This window comes from Chaetodon trifascialis, chromosome 1 (assembly GCF_039877785.1).
Source record: "Chaetodon trifascialis isolate fChaTrf1 chromosome 1, fChaTrf1.hap1, whole genome shotgun sequence".
Classification (NCBI taxonomy): Eukaryota; Metazoa; Chordata; class Actinopteri; order Chaetodontiformes; family Chaetodontidae; genus Chaetodon; species Chaetodon trifascialis.
In genome coordinates, this window is record NC_092056.1 from 25,205,397 (window position 1) to 25,222,443 (window position 17,047).

General features: G+C 42.7%; 1 protein-coding gene across 1 annotated transcript in view; it reads right to left on the reverse strand.

Annotated features, from left to right (window-relative positions):
• LOC139334888 (tyrosine-protein kinase CSK) overlaps nt 1-17,047 on the reverse strand; it is a 58,993-nt gene that overhangs the window by 29,410 nt on the left and 12,536 nt on the right. The window contains exon 2 of the mRNA XM_070968137.1: nt 1,691-1,774. Coding sequence (XP_070824238.1) covers nt 1,691-1,705 — 15 coding nt within the window. The 5' untranslated portion in view covers nt 1,706-1,774. The remainder of the gene's footprint in view (nt 1-1,690; nt 1,775-17,047) is intronic.

Genomic DNA, 17,047 nt, shown 5'->3' on the forward strand with positions numbered 1-17,047 from the left:
AACGTAGACACAAGTCTCGTCTATTGATGTTGTAATTCTCGTTTCGATAGGTCGTATAGTTTTTGAGCAGTCGCCGTTTGATGACCGTGAGCGTTTTGGGAGAAATTTTGAGTTTATAATGGGTGTGTATTGCACGGAATGTTCGCGCTAGAGTGGAGGGGATTAACTGCCAGAGTGGAGAGAACCACTGAAAATGGTGTGAAAAGTTCGGGTTTCCACGCTCCTCCAAGGCACAAATTTCGCTCTAGGCGCGTGAAAATTTCCAGAGTTGTAGTGCCGCTTGCGCTGATTCTCACGATGTGCCTGGCTAAGCGATAGGAATTACGGTTTTTGAGTTCTCAGCCTCTGAGCGAGGAGAGCGCCTCTGACCTCGCCCATAAGGTCCAATACAAATCAAAAACTGGAGAAACAGAAACCAAGCGTGTTTTTAACTCGCTGTAAAATCCGCAGTTTTAAGCCCAGCGTAAAAAGAAAGTGATCAGCTTGTAGAGCAAAGCCTTGTGGCTCTCACGGTGAAAAAATCTCGGCAATAGGAGTTTCGGTGTTGGCGTGAGAAGCGTTTGTTCGAGGGGTGCGCGGAGGCCAAATTCAGACGTTTCTGTCTGCTCCTCTTTGACTCCAATGCAATGCATGTGTGTCTGCACCTGTGTCTGAGTGGGTGACATCATTGATCAGGCCACCTCAAGTTACAATGGCAACCACTGAGCCTCAGTACTTCTCTGAGCACCCCTCTCCCACACACACACACATATGTAGCTTTAGCTGCAGCTATGCAGTGGCTTGACAATGAGCCACAGCCTAGCCTATTACCGGTGAGTTGTAAATGTTAGTGAGGTATTGAATGATGTTGCCCTGTTAGCATTAGCCACAATGCTAACATGCTAAAGCTAAAATGCTAACCTTGGCTAAAATGAATGTTCATTGCGTTCTAATGGTGGTTCAGAGGTTTTTAATGTGTTACGTGACATGCTAATGTTAGCATGCTAATGCTAACATGCTAACCTTGGCTAAAATGATTCTTGAGGGCGTTCTAATGATGGTTCAGAGGTTTTTAATGTGTTATTTGACATGCTAATGTTAGCCTAGCATGCTAATGCTAACATGCTAACCTTGGCTAAAACGATTGTTCAAGGCATTCTGATTATGGTTCAGATGTTTTTAACGTGTTATTTGACATGCTAATGTCAGCTTAGCATTAGCGGTTGGCATCGTCCGGCGGCGGCACCCGTGGCCCTTTCAAAATTTCCCAGGGGGAAATTGTCTAGTTAGGATTGCAGCTCTGTAGTAAAGCAGGAAGCCTCAGTTTTGCTTAAAGACAAACAAAGAATGAAGACATTCTTGAGTGGTCAGTCTTGATGTCAGAAAAAGTTGATTAGTTAGTAGTTTAGTTGATTTATTTTTCAGTTTTAGTTACTTAGGTAAATTCTGAAGAATCTTCAGAATCAGTTAAAGAAATGACCAGATGCTGATCGACATCCCTTCAACTATCATCAACATGTCAACATGGCTGCAAAGAAGCCAACAGGAGCAGATGCTGCTTACTGTGAGCAGTTCCTTGTGTAGATGTGTGCAGTTGTATGAAATGTAGAGAGGGTAGGGTTTAAGAAATAATACCTGTTAACCTGTGCACCGCATGGATAAATCTGAAAATGAAAAAATAACACCATAATGCAATGTGTGTTTCACTTACATGCATCCCAGACATGTTGAAGGGAATTGGGCAGCAGGTGTCCTCAGGCAGGAAGCGGTCACTGTTCAGCTAGTACCATCAGAGCTGTAAAGAAAAAAAAAAGTATTAAAAATACAATTGGTTTATTTTAAAGGCTGTATCCTGAAGTGAAGACACACAGACCTCTGCTGAAGTGTGCACACTGCTAACATGGACAGGTGCATGACCACAGAAAGTGACAGTGAAGCTCAACTTAGCAACCACATCAGCCTTCCCAGGCAAGCAGAAGAGCGACCATTTCAAATGTTTGGGCCTCAAATTACCTGACAGTATTTCACTTCACGTATGAGCTTCTCCTACAGTTAGGGTTGGTATAACTGGTGAAGCTTGTAATTCAGAGAATTATGTAGCATGAAATAGATTCAGCTACACAAGATGTACAAAGGGTTTTAATGATCACACCACATAAGTGAACAATGGCCGTCAATGCAACTGACCGCTTACTGTTTCCCTTTGACTTAATGTTAACCGGAGAGAGTATGCTTCACCAGTATTTCCTCTACATTCATTTAGGAGTGGCGTGCCGCCATTCCTAAATCCTAGCCGCTGCTCCTTCAAATTTCTTTTTTTTTTTCTTTTTTTCTTTTATTGTGGCAAATACACCACGCATGTCTCCACCTTCACAGCAGAGTCTGATGCTAATTACTTGTGAGAGTGCGGACTTGAAAGTGACATCACGTCAAGCACCCAGGCACCAGGTCAGAAAGTCAGAGGGGTGTCCTCTTGGAAAATAGGGCAGCGACTTACCAAAGAAAAGGTAGAATTATTAGCTTAAGATAACTCATAATAGATTTTACAAGTTAAATAGACATTTGCAAAATATTGATGGCCAGCTAACATTACGTAACATATCGGTAGTAAGTTAATTGGGCCCAGTGCCAACTCAGTGTCGCTAACGTGAGTAAACTAATTGATAGCATTAAGCTAATATCTACACGCAATGGTATAAGTGCTGACTGCATTTTCAGATGAGCTTGTTCAAATATTTCTCTAAGAAGAGAAAGACAGCTGATGAAGATGACGCTAGTCAGTAGTAATGTGTCGGTCGCGAATGAAACGGCTCTCAGAGCCGCTCTTTGAAGTGAACGATCAGAGCCGGCTCCTGCCTGGAGCCGGAGCGAGAGCTGCTTTGGCTCGACTTTTTTCTCGACTTTTTTTCCGTTCGAGCCGCACATGATTGGTCAACTACATCTGCAGTCAAGAGTCATTTGTTTATGCCACCACGGCTCCCCAGAGAGCCTGCCCCCGCTGCTGAAAAAAATCCTAGAGGAAACACTGTTCACCTTTGTGAAAAAACTAAGAAATGGTGGCTGGAGATAGTACCTCACAGCCAGGGCCTAAAGATGAGGAAATACAATATGTCTGTAAGAAAGTGGAGTAGTTAACAATAATCAGTAGTTAAAATAATGATTCATAGTATCTATGCCATTTATATTCCTCTAATGAATAAAGTTTAGCTAAGACAGCTAAAACATACGCTGCTAGATAAAAGGTGACTTTCTAACTCTGTAAGTATCTTTGTTTTCTCGAGATATATGGATGGATGCAAAACTTGACATTGTGAAACAGTAAATGAAGGAAGCTTTCTGATGTTAGAAAAATGTGTCAAACATCTTTGCAGCCAATTACTCGACTTTTAAAGGTGACCTTGACACAGTGACAGAAAGGCAAGAGAGTGAAGGAGAGAGCTGCCAACAGAGAAAGAAGAGGGGGGAAGAGTGATAAAGAACGGAGAGACATAAACTGTGAACTGTAAGTGATGAGAGAACACACACCTGTTTACACCTAAAAAGAGTCCATGTGTTTGGATGGATGAATGTGCCCAGAAGAGCATGTGTGTCAAATGTGTGGTTGAGTCCTTTCAAAGTGCGTTTTTTTTTATTTAAACTGTGATCCTTCATGGTAATTCAGTGGCAGCATACTAAACATTGAAACAGTTTGGAAGTGTAACAGTATCTGAAAAAGGCCTCCTGCAGTAGCTTCCATTCAAAGCATCTCACTTCCGACCAGCCAAGAGAACAGGAAGTTGAAATGGGGAGGGAGAAGGAGGAAGTAGCTGACACGTATTTTCCAGTACTTCGTATGAGGCAGGGAGGGGGTTGTAGCTGGAGTCCAACGTTAGCGTGGGTTCTCTGGTCACTGCCTCGCATTACACTGACTGCAGCCAACAGAGTCATGTCAGAACAGATCAATAAACACAGAAAACAAAGCACTGCACACAACGTCAGTGTAATCCATAGCTCAATTCTTCTAGCTAAGAATGTGCTCTGTAACATCTCCTCTGCCTTTGATTTCCTCTGCACGTCTGAAGTGGATACAATGAATAAGAGGCCATGCCTTTCACTCTGATTCAGTCTGTTTCATGGACGGTGACGTTTGGTCCACTGAGCGTAAGCCAGTTGTTTTCCACTTAGTGCTTGGTGTAATTTTAGAGCCATGAAAATGATGCACCTCCTTCAGAGGGCCTACTTACTGGCTAGCATGTGCCCTGAGAGCGTCTATGGCCAAGCTTCACAGCACTGCCATATCCTGTGTTGAAACAGGAAGCAGACTAATTGCAGACCATTGCAGATCTGTATGCAAACTGACAAAGCCAAATATATCCAAGGCCAGGCTGCTCTGCTGCACTCAGAGGGCACCCGCTTCTTTCCCTTTGCCATTCTTTACTTCTAGAGCAGCGATGCTCACCAACCCACAGTCACACTGGCGAGCCAACAGAGGAGAGACAAGTGAGTGCTATTCTTATCTCTCTCCTGTGCTGAGGAATGCCTTCGAGCTATTCAAGAGCTTCAGCATCACACTGCTCACATCGCTCTCCTTAAGGTATTCAAGTGGTGCTCACTAAAGCAATGCCTCTGTAAGCATTTCGGTACCAAGAACATTCTCCCAAAACCCATACTGAAAGTGAAAGCATTGTGATAGCATACATGTTTGATGCTGAAAGACAGCTTCAACAGTACTACTCCTCCAAGTGTTATGCTATTGTATGACGCAACATCACCCTTGCTGAAGATCTATATAGAAACCAAAGACTGTGCGCAGACCAACAAATGCTCTGTGTTGGAAAAAAAAAAAGCAATGAAGGTACACATGTTTGGGCGTGTTGCTACAGTTACTGGTCAGAAGACAAAATACAAGCCAGGAAGCAAGATGCTGAACAAGTTTATGTCCTTCAAATGGGATTTTTCCGCTCTGCAAAGTTATCACTGCAGTGATGACTTGCTCCTCTGTCTTGTTGTTTTTAATATTAACAGTAAATTAGCAATGCTAAATGGCGCAAGGTATTATACCTGTTGTGGGCTTGCATCAATTTGATTGGCTTGGACTGGATACAAAAGGCTTCTGGCTAATGAAACTTCTATTCTAACCACGATGAACGACCAGCTGGGTGCTAGACTCCAACTATATGGCTCCTCATATTTTAAGGTCACGCATCAAAGTGCATATTTAGCATTCTAGTTCACTCCAGCTGTACCACACAGTGGAAATCACTTCTTTCTCCACTCCCCTCCACCTAATTTTTTCCTTCTGTGCAACAGGAGCTGCCGGTGACAGCCGGGGCAACACACTAGGACGTGCGACACCAAAGGCTACGGTTAACATCACTCAGAGCGCAGCGCTGCTTTTTTCAGTGCTATGCCAGATGACAGTGACAGTTTGTGTCTTATGTGCTATTTTCATTGTAACTAATATACTGTTCCACTTAAAGCACGTCTCTGTGCTGTAGCCGACTGCTCTGGAAGTGCTTTGATGAACGCAGAAGAAAGTGATATGTGGGGTCCTGTTGCTCGTCTACAAACCACTTTATGTCTGCATGATTGTTTCAGCACAGTAATATTTTATTGCACTGTGCCTCGAAGACACATTCATTACACTGAGAATAAAGCAAAGATAACTTATGTCTTGAATCCTGAAGCTATGCTTTGTTCAACACAAAACATAGCTTCGTTGAGCAGTCAGAAAACATTCGATGGCAAGGCCTCGCCTTTGCTCTGAAGGCCTTTTCAGACACAAAATGTGAGATGCACTCGCCACTGGCTTCAGCCGTTTGTCAGCCAGCTTGCACTCAAAGTTCACCAAAGATTCATTTGGGTCTCTGCTCTTTTTCAGCAGTTTGATCATACCTTCTCATTATGCAATGCGCTTCCCTTCATGCAGTTGGAATTTGTTACAATTTAGGCATAATTTTACATTTTGTATAAAAAAAAAAAGTTCACCACATAAGCTGTTCTGAGACTGGATGAGAGACTGACTTGATCCACTGACAGTAGAGACAATGATGATAGAGGAATAGCACATTTGCCCATTCATAATTGTCAGCGCTGCCACGAAACTAAGCTCATCTAGATTAAATCACCATGTTACAATAACACCTGTCTTCAGGTTTCTTGTCAGTGGAGCAGATTTGTGTTTTGATGGAGTTAAGAGCCTTCTATCTCCATATTTTTGCTTTCGTGGCAGGTTGCAATTTACAGTTTAGGACATTTATCTTACACTCTAATTCAGCTCTTACCATCTGACATTCAACCCAAGAATCACAGCGCTGTTTGTACTGGACACTGCTGATTGTTGCTCTGTCAGCTTTCCCTGGATAACTAAAAGCTTGAACAGAAATCACCAGAGAGGGCTGGTGTTTAACTGAAACTGCTGTTGTCAGTTTCTAAAACTACTGTGGCAAAGCCTCGGGTTATATAAACAGAAGACTGGCCTGAGCAGGCCCATGACCATCCACAGATTACAGTCGCACTAGGACAGCGTCTACCAGAGGTTATAAAAGTCCACTTTTACTTGGGGTGACAATTTAGCTTGGCCCAGATATATGGCTGTTTAAATCAGGATGCCATTAATTGTCCTGAGGGAAATTCAATTTACTGAGCCAGCATTAAACAGCACATCCCATAGCACTCAACAAGGGACAGCCTTATATATATTAACCAGTAAACAACATTCCCATCAAATTCCATGTATGCTTAGTCAAGTAATGCCACACAAGAGCTCTGTGTGCTGCAGAGAGAGAACTGAACACTAAATGTTTTTAATTTGTAAAACAATACGCTCAGAAAGATACTAAAGTTTTGCCACAAGTTTCTTTCAGCCTTCTATTATTCACATGGGCAACAAGTAGGAGAAAGCATAGTTACCTATAAATCAAATTCAGGCCACGACTGTCAACCACATATTCAGCCATGAACTAGATAAGACTGGAACATATTCTTTGTGGTTAATGCCATTTTGAATTAGTTCATGTATTATCATTATCATCTATCTTCTAATCTACATAGTTTGTGCAGTGTATGTGGCTAACTGATTTGAAAACGAGAGCCACAGTATGTTTAGTCGACTTTGGGTGCAGACAAAGAAACCAGACATCTGCTTATGCACAGACCTGCCTGTGACTAACTGACTTCCTGTATGATCTGAGTGCTTGGTAACAGCCGGGAGGATGCACACAATCACTTCACAATCACTTTCTTCTGCAAACAACAACAATGAATATATGATTTCATTTATAGGATTGTACAACCAATGTTTGGTATACGGTAAATAACCTGTCCATTTTTGACCATGACATAACATACTTTTTTTCAAAAGGGATTTAAGGCAGAATCTTACGCATAGGGCAGTTATTGCTGTTGAACTTTGACTCAGGCTCAGTACATTTGTATGGTGGAGCGTGCTGGCAGTAAAAGAAACAGGTGAAAAGTATGGAAATGTGACCTACTGGGTATGCAAATATACACTCTCATGGTGCTGGAGGCTCTGCAGAGTGGACAGCGTGGAGCTGTCAACAACAAATGACTCCTGGCTGCATCACATTTCCCCATGTGTAAAGTACTTGACAGCTGTTCTGTTTGCAGCTGCAATGCACACATATTGAGGCGAATCATGGCATACAGGGAACAAATATGATAGCCCTGTTTCGGAAATATGGAAATACAGACATGTGTACAAAAGTACAGTTGCCATTTTTCATATTCAACACAATTTGCATCTCACCTCAGTCACCGTTTCACATTTACATTACAGACATTCACCTGAGGGCGACAGGCACTTGCAAATGAGTGCGCATGTAAGAGTACTGTTGTCGATTTCTGACAGATCAGACATTGCTATTTTGTAATTACAAGATAAACTCTTCAACTATTTGAACAATCTGCTGTTCACAGTGTGAGCTTTGGCTGCCAGCAATAAAAATATTGACCAACAAATTCTAAAAGGTCATTTTAAGTGCAACCCAATGATAAGTGCAAGTCTAACAATAAGGAGCACATACAGTAACAACAGACAACCTCTAAAAGCTTGTGGCTAACCAGACTATGTCTTCATCAAATCACAGCATAGAGCAAAACCAACAGGCTGACAGCTGAGCGGGAAGCAGCGGATAGAGACGCCATAGAGACCCCATATGTGGCTGAGTGTCAGAAAAACACTGAGTCAAGTTTTAATAAACCCAACAACCTCTGGATTTTTTTTGTACCAACAGCAATGCATATGCTATAATGTGGCATGGCTGTATCTGTATTTAAAGAAGTGGGAGAGCATATCAACGTGGCCACACACAAGCACAGCAGCCTCTCTTTGTGTCCAGCTCTCTCCCTGCATCAACAACTATGTGGATGAATGTGTGAGTACATCTGTGTGAGAGGAACCAGGAAGTGGGCTGCAATTAGAGCAAATGCAGAGAGATAATGTGCCCAGAGATGGAAGCTGTATCCCCAGACATGGAGCAGGCTTCACTGTCCTCATGTCCTTTTCATCTTGATGAGCCATCTCCCACCACAGCAGGCAGTCACTACTGGGCCTCCACACGCTTCAGTGATCACATGACTCTGACAGACAGTGTTCAGTGAAGGGACGAGGCAAAGCCACCATCATGGAACACAGCCAAAAGCAAAGCAAACAGGGTTTTTCCAAAACAACATTAAAATAAGGTGGTATTTAAAACTTTTGATTTTGATTGATATGAATAGCCATTGATCCTGGCTCCAGCCAGCTTCTGAGCTCTCTGCTTTCAAATGTGAAATCATCTGAAGTGAAATTAAAGCTGTGGCATGTTCAACTGGAAAGAGGTAACTAAAGCCTGCTGTGACATCTGAATATGCTGCTGAGTGTGAAAACTCCTCCAGGCATTTGGTGAGAGGTTTCAGGACAAGAAAAGTAAACAAAAGAAAATGAACATATTTGTGATGCCTTTTAATGTGGAGCCAGCTGATGTGCCTGACAACCTACAACATGAAGTCATTGAGCTGTAAAGGAACAACGAGCTCAAAGTCAGGCAGAACAACCTCCATCTGCTCGAAGTTTGCATCTCTGTAATATGTTATTTAGTATGGCCCAGAAGAAGGATTTTAAAGGCTTGATACTGGCTGAAATAAAGTCAATCCAAATCCAACCTTTTCTTGATTGTACTGAATACAGTGTAAACAAATGACACTTGACTGCAGATTTTACTTTTACAAAAAGGCTAAAGGCTGAATGTGTTTGTGTGTGTGTGTGTGTGTGTGTGTGTGTGTGTGTGTGTGTGTGCGTGCGTGCGTGCGCGCTGTGTCTGTAACACCCCACTCCTCCCCCTCCTCCCCTCCACTGCACATCATGTAGTTGGCCAATCACATCATCATCAGTTACATCATATATTAGCTTAATGCCATCAATTAGTTTACTCACGTTAACGACACTGAGTTGGCACCGGGCCGAATTAACTTAAGCTACCGATATGTTACAGAACGTTAGCTGGCCATCAATATTGTTGATTGTTAATTGTTGGTTTCTTTGTAGATAAAAGAGCTTGGTCTGTACCAGCTCTATATGGAAAGTGTCCTGAGACAACTTCTGTTGTGATTTGGCGCTATACAAATAAAATTGAATTGAATTGAATTGAATTGAATTGAATATTTTGCAAACAAGAGCTAGTAATTCTACCTTTTCTCCGGTAAGTTGCTGCCCTGTTTTCCAAGAGGACACCCCTCTGACTCTCTGACCTGGTGCCTGGGTGCTTGACATGATGTCACTTTCAAGGCCGCGCTCTCGTGAGTAACTAACGCCGGACTCTGCTGTGAAGGTGGAGACATACTGTGGTGGTGTATGTGCCACAATAAAAAGAGAAAAAAGAAAAAAAAAAAAGAAATTTGAAGGAGCGGCGGCTAGGCTTTAGGAATGGCAGCGCGCCACTCCTAGATGAATGCAGAGGAAGCACTGGGATAGTATACCTTAAAGCTCATTTGTGTGCTTTAAAGCATAAATGCATGCATGTCACCTCGGGCATGTCACCTCCATTCTGAGGTGACATGCACTGAAGTGTCATTTATACCCTGCAAGATACTCCCTAATCTCCGGGTGTATCAATCATGAAGTACCTACATCTGTCAGCCCTAATTTATTCATATTCTGAGAAATCTGATGATGGAGTTTTGCTGCTAAGCTTGTGCGAGCTGTTCCTCAGTTAATACTTAGTGGAGAGGTAGTAACACTAATGCTGACAATAATGTTGGAGCACATGCTGGGCCATTGATTTAGTCAGGAGGAATAATTAACCACAAATCACACCCCTAGTCAAACTGTCAAAGATTAGAAATGTATTCCTAAATATATTTCTGGAAAACTGTCACTACTATACCAAGGAGGGAACTACAGTTGAGTAAGTATTCTGGTACAAACAGGTGCATGGAGGGGACACTGAAATCACAAGTAGAGCAGGGAGACAGAAGAGAGCTGCAAGGGATGATAAATAATAAAGGAGAAGATCATGGGGCAAAAGGAAGTTACTGTGACTGTGGCTTACTCAATCATTACAACTGTGTGAATGCCTCTGCCATCTGCCACATGAAGCACTTCTAGTCATCTTCACCTTTTTTTAGCTGTGGTGCTGCTTCACTGTGCCACAGAAACTCTTTCCCTGTTCTCCTTCACTCTTTGGCTCAGCGGCAGCAGAAAGGAAGACAGACGCAGTCCTCTGGGCTGAGGTTGTTTTGTGGCCTTTGAAACATTTATTTAACTTTAAAATACTGCCAAACAAAAAATGGAGACTTCTAGCATCCACCAGCAGCTGCACTACAGGGATTAGACATATGTAAGTGCCTTGCTCAAGGGTATCTCATGTTTAATCGTTGAGGGCGGAGAGGAAGACAAGATTAATGACACATTTACCAGATGGCTCAAAGATTTGAACCAACAACCTTCAGTGCACACTTCTGTAACTGTATCACGTTTCTGGCTTTATTTTATCAAGCATCCATTTGTCCTGCTCCCTCTAACTGACAGCAGTAAGACATGACGGCTGGAATCAGCCCGGATGTGTTAGATACACCATTTGTCACCAACTCCCGGACGTGACCAGCAATACCAACAAAGAGCACTGGGATGGTCTACCGGAATGCTGAACTGTACAACAGGGCTAAAAAATAAGAAAATCACATCCTTTCGTTGCAGTAGAGCAAAGGAGTCATGTGCGTGTCTAATCCACAGCTGTCATCCCCCATTTTTATCTAACGGAATGAAAAATAGAGCAGCATGACAGAGAAACCTCTCCCACCAAAGACAGACAGACAGACAGACAGGCAGACAGGCAGACAGGCGGGGAGACAGACAGGCGGGGAGACAGGCAGGCGGGGAGACAGGCAGGCGGGGAGACAGGCAGCCCTCCTGCCTGCCTCTCTGACGTAACAAGTGACAGGCTGGGGCTCGCCACTGATGACAGATTACAAAAAGCAGGGAGGCAGGAAGTGGAAGAAAGAAAGGAAGAGGGACAGAGAACCAGCCCCCACCCCCCCTTGAGCTCTGGGAGGCTGCTGGACTGGAGAAAGCAGAAGGGAGGAAGGGTAGTGGTGACAGCTTATTGTTTGAGCTCTGTGTGCTGTGGTTCCAGTCCCAGCGCACACTCATCCAGGCCCGGCTATTTATATCCTCTCAATATCCATGCAGGCGGAGGCAGGCTGCAGTCGTTTTCATAAATGCATACATTATGGAGACGATGCATTAATGACTTTGCCTGCTGTGAGTGAGCACTGCTTGGATCACTTTACTTTCAGGATTTCCCTCATTATATTTTGGGGGGTGATTTTGGATTCTCTATCCAGGATTGCAACCTGTTTTACTGTTTTTAGAAACACATTTGTACAAGTAAAAAAATAAAGAACCATTCACTCCAGGGAAATAAAATCCTCACAAAAATTGAATTCTTTGATAATGGTTTTGACTGTGTGGCAGTGCTGGGTGCTAAAATGATAACGATATGTCTCACAGTAGACATGCACTCAATATCAATATAAAATGCATTTGATAAAACATTCGATAACTTTTTTCTTCGTCGGAAGAAACCAGAAGCTGCGAAGCGAAGTTGGTTGCATGAACGAAGGCACTCGCTCTCAGGTAACCGAGCAACATAGGGAGTAATCACTGATCAGTGGGAGGGACATGCTAACACACCAATCATGTAACAGTATCAAGTTCAGTTGCGCCATCTCGTCTCTCGCAAGGAGTGAGATGAGAAATAGAAAGTGAGTGCTGCAGTGAGCGAAGAAATTGTCGATAAAACAGGGAAAGTCAGCTCGCCAGTATGGAGTTTTTTGGATTTTATAAGTCGGACCGTAGTCAGACCGATGTGGTCTGTAACTTATGCAAGACTGTCGTCCCCACCAAGACCGGTAATACCGCAAACTTATTTAACCACCTTAGCCGCGCTCACTCTTTGGAGCGCAGCCGTATTCGCCAACGTCCAACAACATCTGCAACTGCAGCACCACCGCACAAGCAGCTGACCACCATGCAGAGGTATCTGCTTCAGTGCCTGATAACAAATCATCTAAAAGGCACGAAGACGTAACAGAGGCAGCGGCATATCATATAGCTAAAGACATGCTTCACTGAGCACTGAGGAGAAGCCAGGTTACAAACATCTCTCACACGTGCTTTTTTTTTCTTAAACACACTTGCAATAAAAATATAATTGAATAGTTCATCTATGTTTAGAGTAAGAAGAGTGACTAAAGTTGTTCATATGTCTAGGCTGGTTTTATAGTTCAGTCAATCTTACTGTGCTGTCTATCATGTTTGTTTGTTTGTTTGTATGTTACAGATGTCAAGTCCACCTCAGTTTCTGCTATGTTTCCAAAACACTGCACATATTTGAAAACATTTTATTCACCAGAAGGTGAGTCAGCTTGTGAATTTTCTGCACTAAACCTGCAGAAAAAAAGTTCTCAGGTTTCTCTGTTTACATTTTTACACTTTTTTTACATTTATTATTTGAGTGTTTTCCATGGTTGTGTTGACATTTCCTTTCCTTTCTGCCTTGATAGCTGAGGGGATTATAATCAGAGGAAGGTTAAATTTCAAATAAAAAGGTTTGAATTGAATGTATTTTTCTCCTGGTCCTTATTTTAAATAGGTCATAAAAAATATCAATAACTATCGATATCGACCGATATAAAACACTTATATCATGATACAGTTTTCAGCCATATCGCCCAGCCCTACTGTGTGGCACCAAATACATTAAAGGGGCAGTCGACCAATTTAGCATTGCATTTTCATGAAGCTGGGGGACTTCTTAACGACATATAAACAAAAAATGATGTAAATCAAACCAGCAGAAGTTGAGATATCCTGTCTTTTAGTCCCCAGAAAGGGTCAAGCACATAACACTGAACTCTACATTTCCCATAATGCATCTCAACAGCATCTGTCATGAGCTTTCATGATCACGACAACCATCGAAGATGTTATGCAAGCATTTTCATGGGCTGTACAGTTCTCCTCGTGACCAATGAACTGAACTTAATAATGGAGTGCCTCCTTAAAGTTCATTCTTCTCAGCTCATCAAACTAACAATGCAGAGTAACATTGCGGACAAGGATGGGGTTACTCTTGAAGATTGGAAATGCACTTGCAGAGAGACAAAAACTTGTTAGATAAATGTATTGTTCATTGGAGTCTCATTAAGAGAAATACACATATATTATCTTTCATATGTATTATTTTTACTGTAGCTGCAGGCAGCCCATACTAGCTTCCATCACTTGAGAATACTGAATACTGACATATCAATAAACAGCAATAACTGTATCTTCACTGCAATGAGCAATACGAAGAACTCAACTTAGGCTCCTGGAAAATGTGATCTAGCTTTCCCTATTTTCACATTATATAGACAAAAATATTAACTGAATAACGGATAAAATGATTGGAAGATTAATCAACAATGACAATAACAGCTGCCTCAGTACCTACGTGCTGGATTAAAGACAAACTCAGCTCATCACATACAGCTGTCTTCTTTGAGCATGCAGCGATGAGAGTTAAAGAATTAAAGCGGAACATGCTCAGAGGGACAGAAACAACAATGCATGTGTGTCCATGGCTGTATTCCTTGGCACCATCCATCCATTAGCAACTGCATGTGAGATGAACCGGCAGTGTTGTTGGTGAAGGTATGGATATGTCTGTGTTGAAGGACAGAATGACTGAGAACTACTCTGACCTGCATGCAAAATAATGTGCTGAGGCAGGTAAGAGCAGGAAGGTCCTGAAGGGGATGCAGGATGCCTGAGGGTTGTGGGATTCTGGGAGGCTCGGAGCCCTTCTGACAAGACATCTGCATGGCGGGTGCATGTGTGCACACATACACACACACTCTCTCTTCAGACTTTGCTTGTCCTGTCAATGGTACTGAACTCTCACTGACAACATACACACAACCACAAAAGTACAAACAAAATGCCCCTCATCCTCTGGCCTAATATATGCTCCCACTTACATACATATGCATACACATTCTTCAGCCGTGACCTAATGTATGCTGTCTCTCAAATGTGCACACACAAACATACAAAAGTGGCTTCAAACATCCCTGGGGGTGAGTCAGAATGAGGGAGTAGGAAGGGGGAAGCTGCTTGTGGCTGCTTTTGCTGCCTCTCACCCTCCTTTGATGGCAACACATGACAAGTCCTCCATTCAGACCAGAGGAGGAGGAGACGAGGAGGCAAAGCACGGGGATGGAGACACAAAGAATGTCATTAGCAGCAGCAACAGCAGGGTGCTGGTACAATATGGCAGCGGCATTAGTGGTGACTGCAGCTCCAAATCTCTTAAATAAAAGAAGCATTCATTGGCAGCAGCACTGACACCGTGGAGGAAAATCAGACTCAGAGGACTAAAAAGAGGGGACTGAGGGAGGAGAGAGGCACATAGGGAGAAAATGGGGACTGGGAGGGTGCGGCTAAAAGCAAAATCCAAACTGCAAAGGACACTGGAATACAAGTGGGCTCAAAACTGAGCTTGTACAGACTACCTGAGCAGAGAGGAATCACAAATTGACAATAAAATTGACTATGTGCCGATGCAGCCTATAAACAAGAAGGCAGACACAGACAGACCTGCTTGGCACAGAGAGAGCATGAATCCAGAGAACTGTGCTTTCTTCTAAAAGCTGAGATGCACTCATCAGGTTATCACATTCAACCGGCATGTGGGCAAACACAAGGGCAGACAGTGGTCCTCCTTAACTGCAGTGTTTCCCCTGTTACCTTTTGTTTTGAACTTCAGGTTTGTTTCAGCTGCAACATTTATGGAGCACAATGACTCCATTCTTTCTCTGTATTTCTGTCTCGTCGATGTTAAGTACCGCTGTTATGTTGGTAAGACTCATTTCCATAATTAGTCTTTTTGGAAATGATGTCTGTGAAGACACTTAGCCTTGTTAAGTGTTAAGATAACTGGCTATCACAGCTACATGTCCTGTGTTACTGTATATGTATAAAGAACAAAGCAGAGGAGAGACAGGTGAGACTATAATCATGTTACTCAAGTTGACAACAACTTGTTAAAACGAGAGTAAATTATATTTATGTAATCCATCTAAAAACAAGGATAGGTTAGACACCTAAATGTCTGACATTCAAGCCAAAATGTCTGCATTCTTTTAAACACACCCAACCTGAATCTGGTGAGCGTGGCGAAGATGCTACAAGTTCTGCTGTTGATGGGAGGGAAGCTGGTCCTGGCTCTCCTGCTGATACAGCCGTTAGCTCCCCTGCCACCATGCCAGATGATGCAGGGGAGAGAATGAGATGCTCACAGACTGAGAGGACAGAGATCAGGAGACATGAAATGAAATTCATTTTTCAGCATTTAAATGCTTCACAGAGAGGGATTTCTATGTTTTACATTGCTGTATATATACTATCTCACTCTCTCTCTCTCTTCTCTCAGTGGTCATCTCTTTGAGCTGCATCAGCATCCTCCGTCTTTTGTTCAGTGGCCCCTTTTCTCTCATCTCCCTGCTCTGTTCTTTCCTTGTATTCCGTCTCCTCCACTTCTCTCTTTCCACTTGATAACAGCTGTTAAAATCAAACTGCTCTGAGGGAGAGCTAAGCTCTGAAATGAGTATCAGTTTGGTGAAGTTTGTATTACTCAGTGAATTTCTGAATTTAGTTTTAATATGGCTTTGTCATCTGAATCGACGTTCACATGACACACTTTCAATAGGTAATATCATAGCTGTCTTGAGTGTCTTGAGCTTCTCCATATCATTAAGTTTCAGTGCATGACTCAGTCGGTGCAGAACAGTCAGTCAAACTGTTGAAAGGAAAATGAAGCATGCGAGCCACTGGAAACCATGACTTGCTTCAGCACTGCAGACTCTGCCCAAACTTCCTCTGCACTGACACTGCATGACAAGTCAGCTTTTCAACTTTCTCTGCTCCCTTTTGTCACAATGACCAAAATTTGAACCATGACATAATATTCATTGTGTTAGCAGGGAATCTTCTGTCAATTTCAGTTATCAAGGATCCCACACTCTTCGTGTCTTCATGTAATCAAATGCTGGTTTTGGGATGTTGAGGTCAAGTTGGTCTCCTTTAAACGTATTACCATGAAGAGAGCTCAAGAAGTCCTCTTTGCAGGGCTTTGACTTTGTCAAGACTCCTGAGTGTTGGAGGCAGCCATGTTCCATTGTGACTGCATGAGAGATGAGCCAAGAAAGTTTTGCTGAATCTTATTTGTTCTCATGTTCTCATTTTAATCACATTTGAATGAAGTACGTGTACGATGACAAAAATCACTGTTTCTGTGAAGGGAGTCTGGTGGCTCGGGCCAGAGCAATATATCAGCTGTTTCTGCTTCAACAAAATGGATCTTATTCTTTAAGAAGAAGGTATTTTCCATGGTGTTGTCAGGCACTTCATATGACAAAAACAAACACCTGGAGGGAAACTGCAGCGTGTTTCATGGCTGCCGGCTGTTTTACTCTAGTTCAGTACTGAAAAACTTTGATAACTGTTGTCTCCATTAGTCACTTGGACAAAAAAACATTAGAAAAA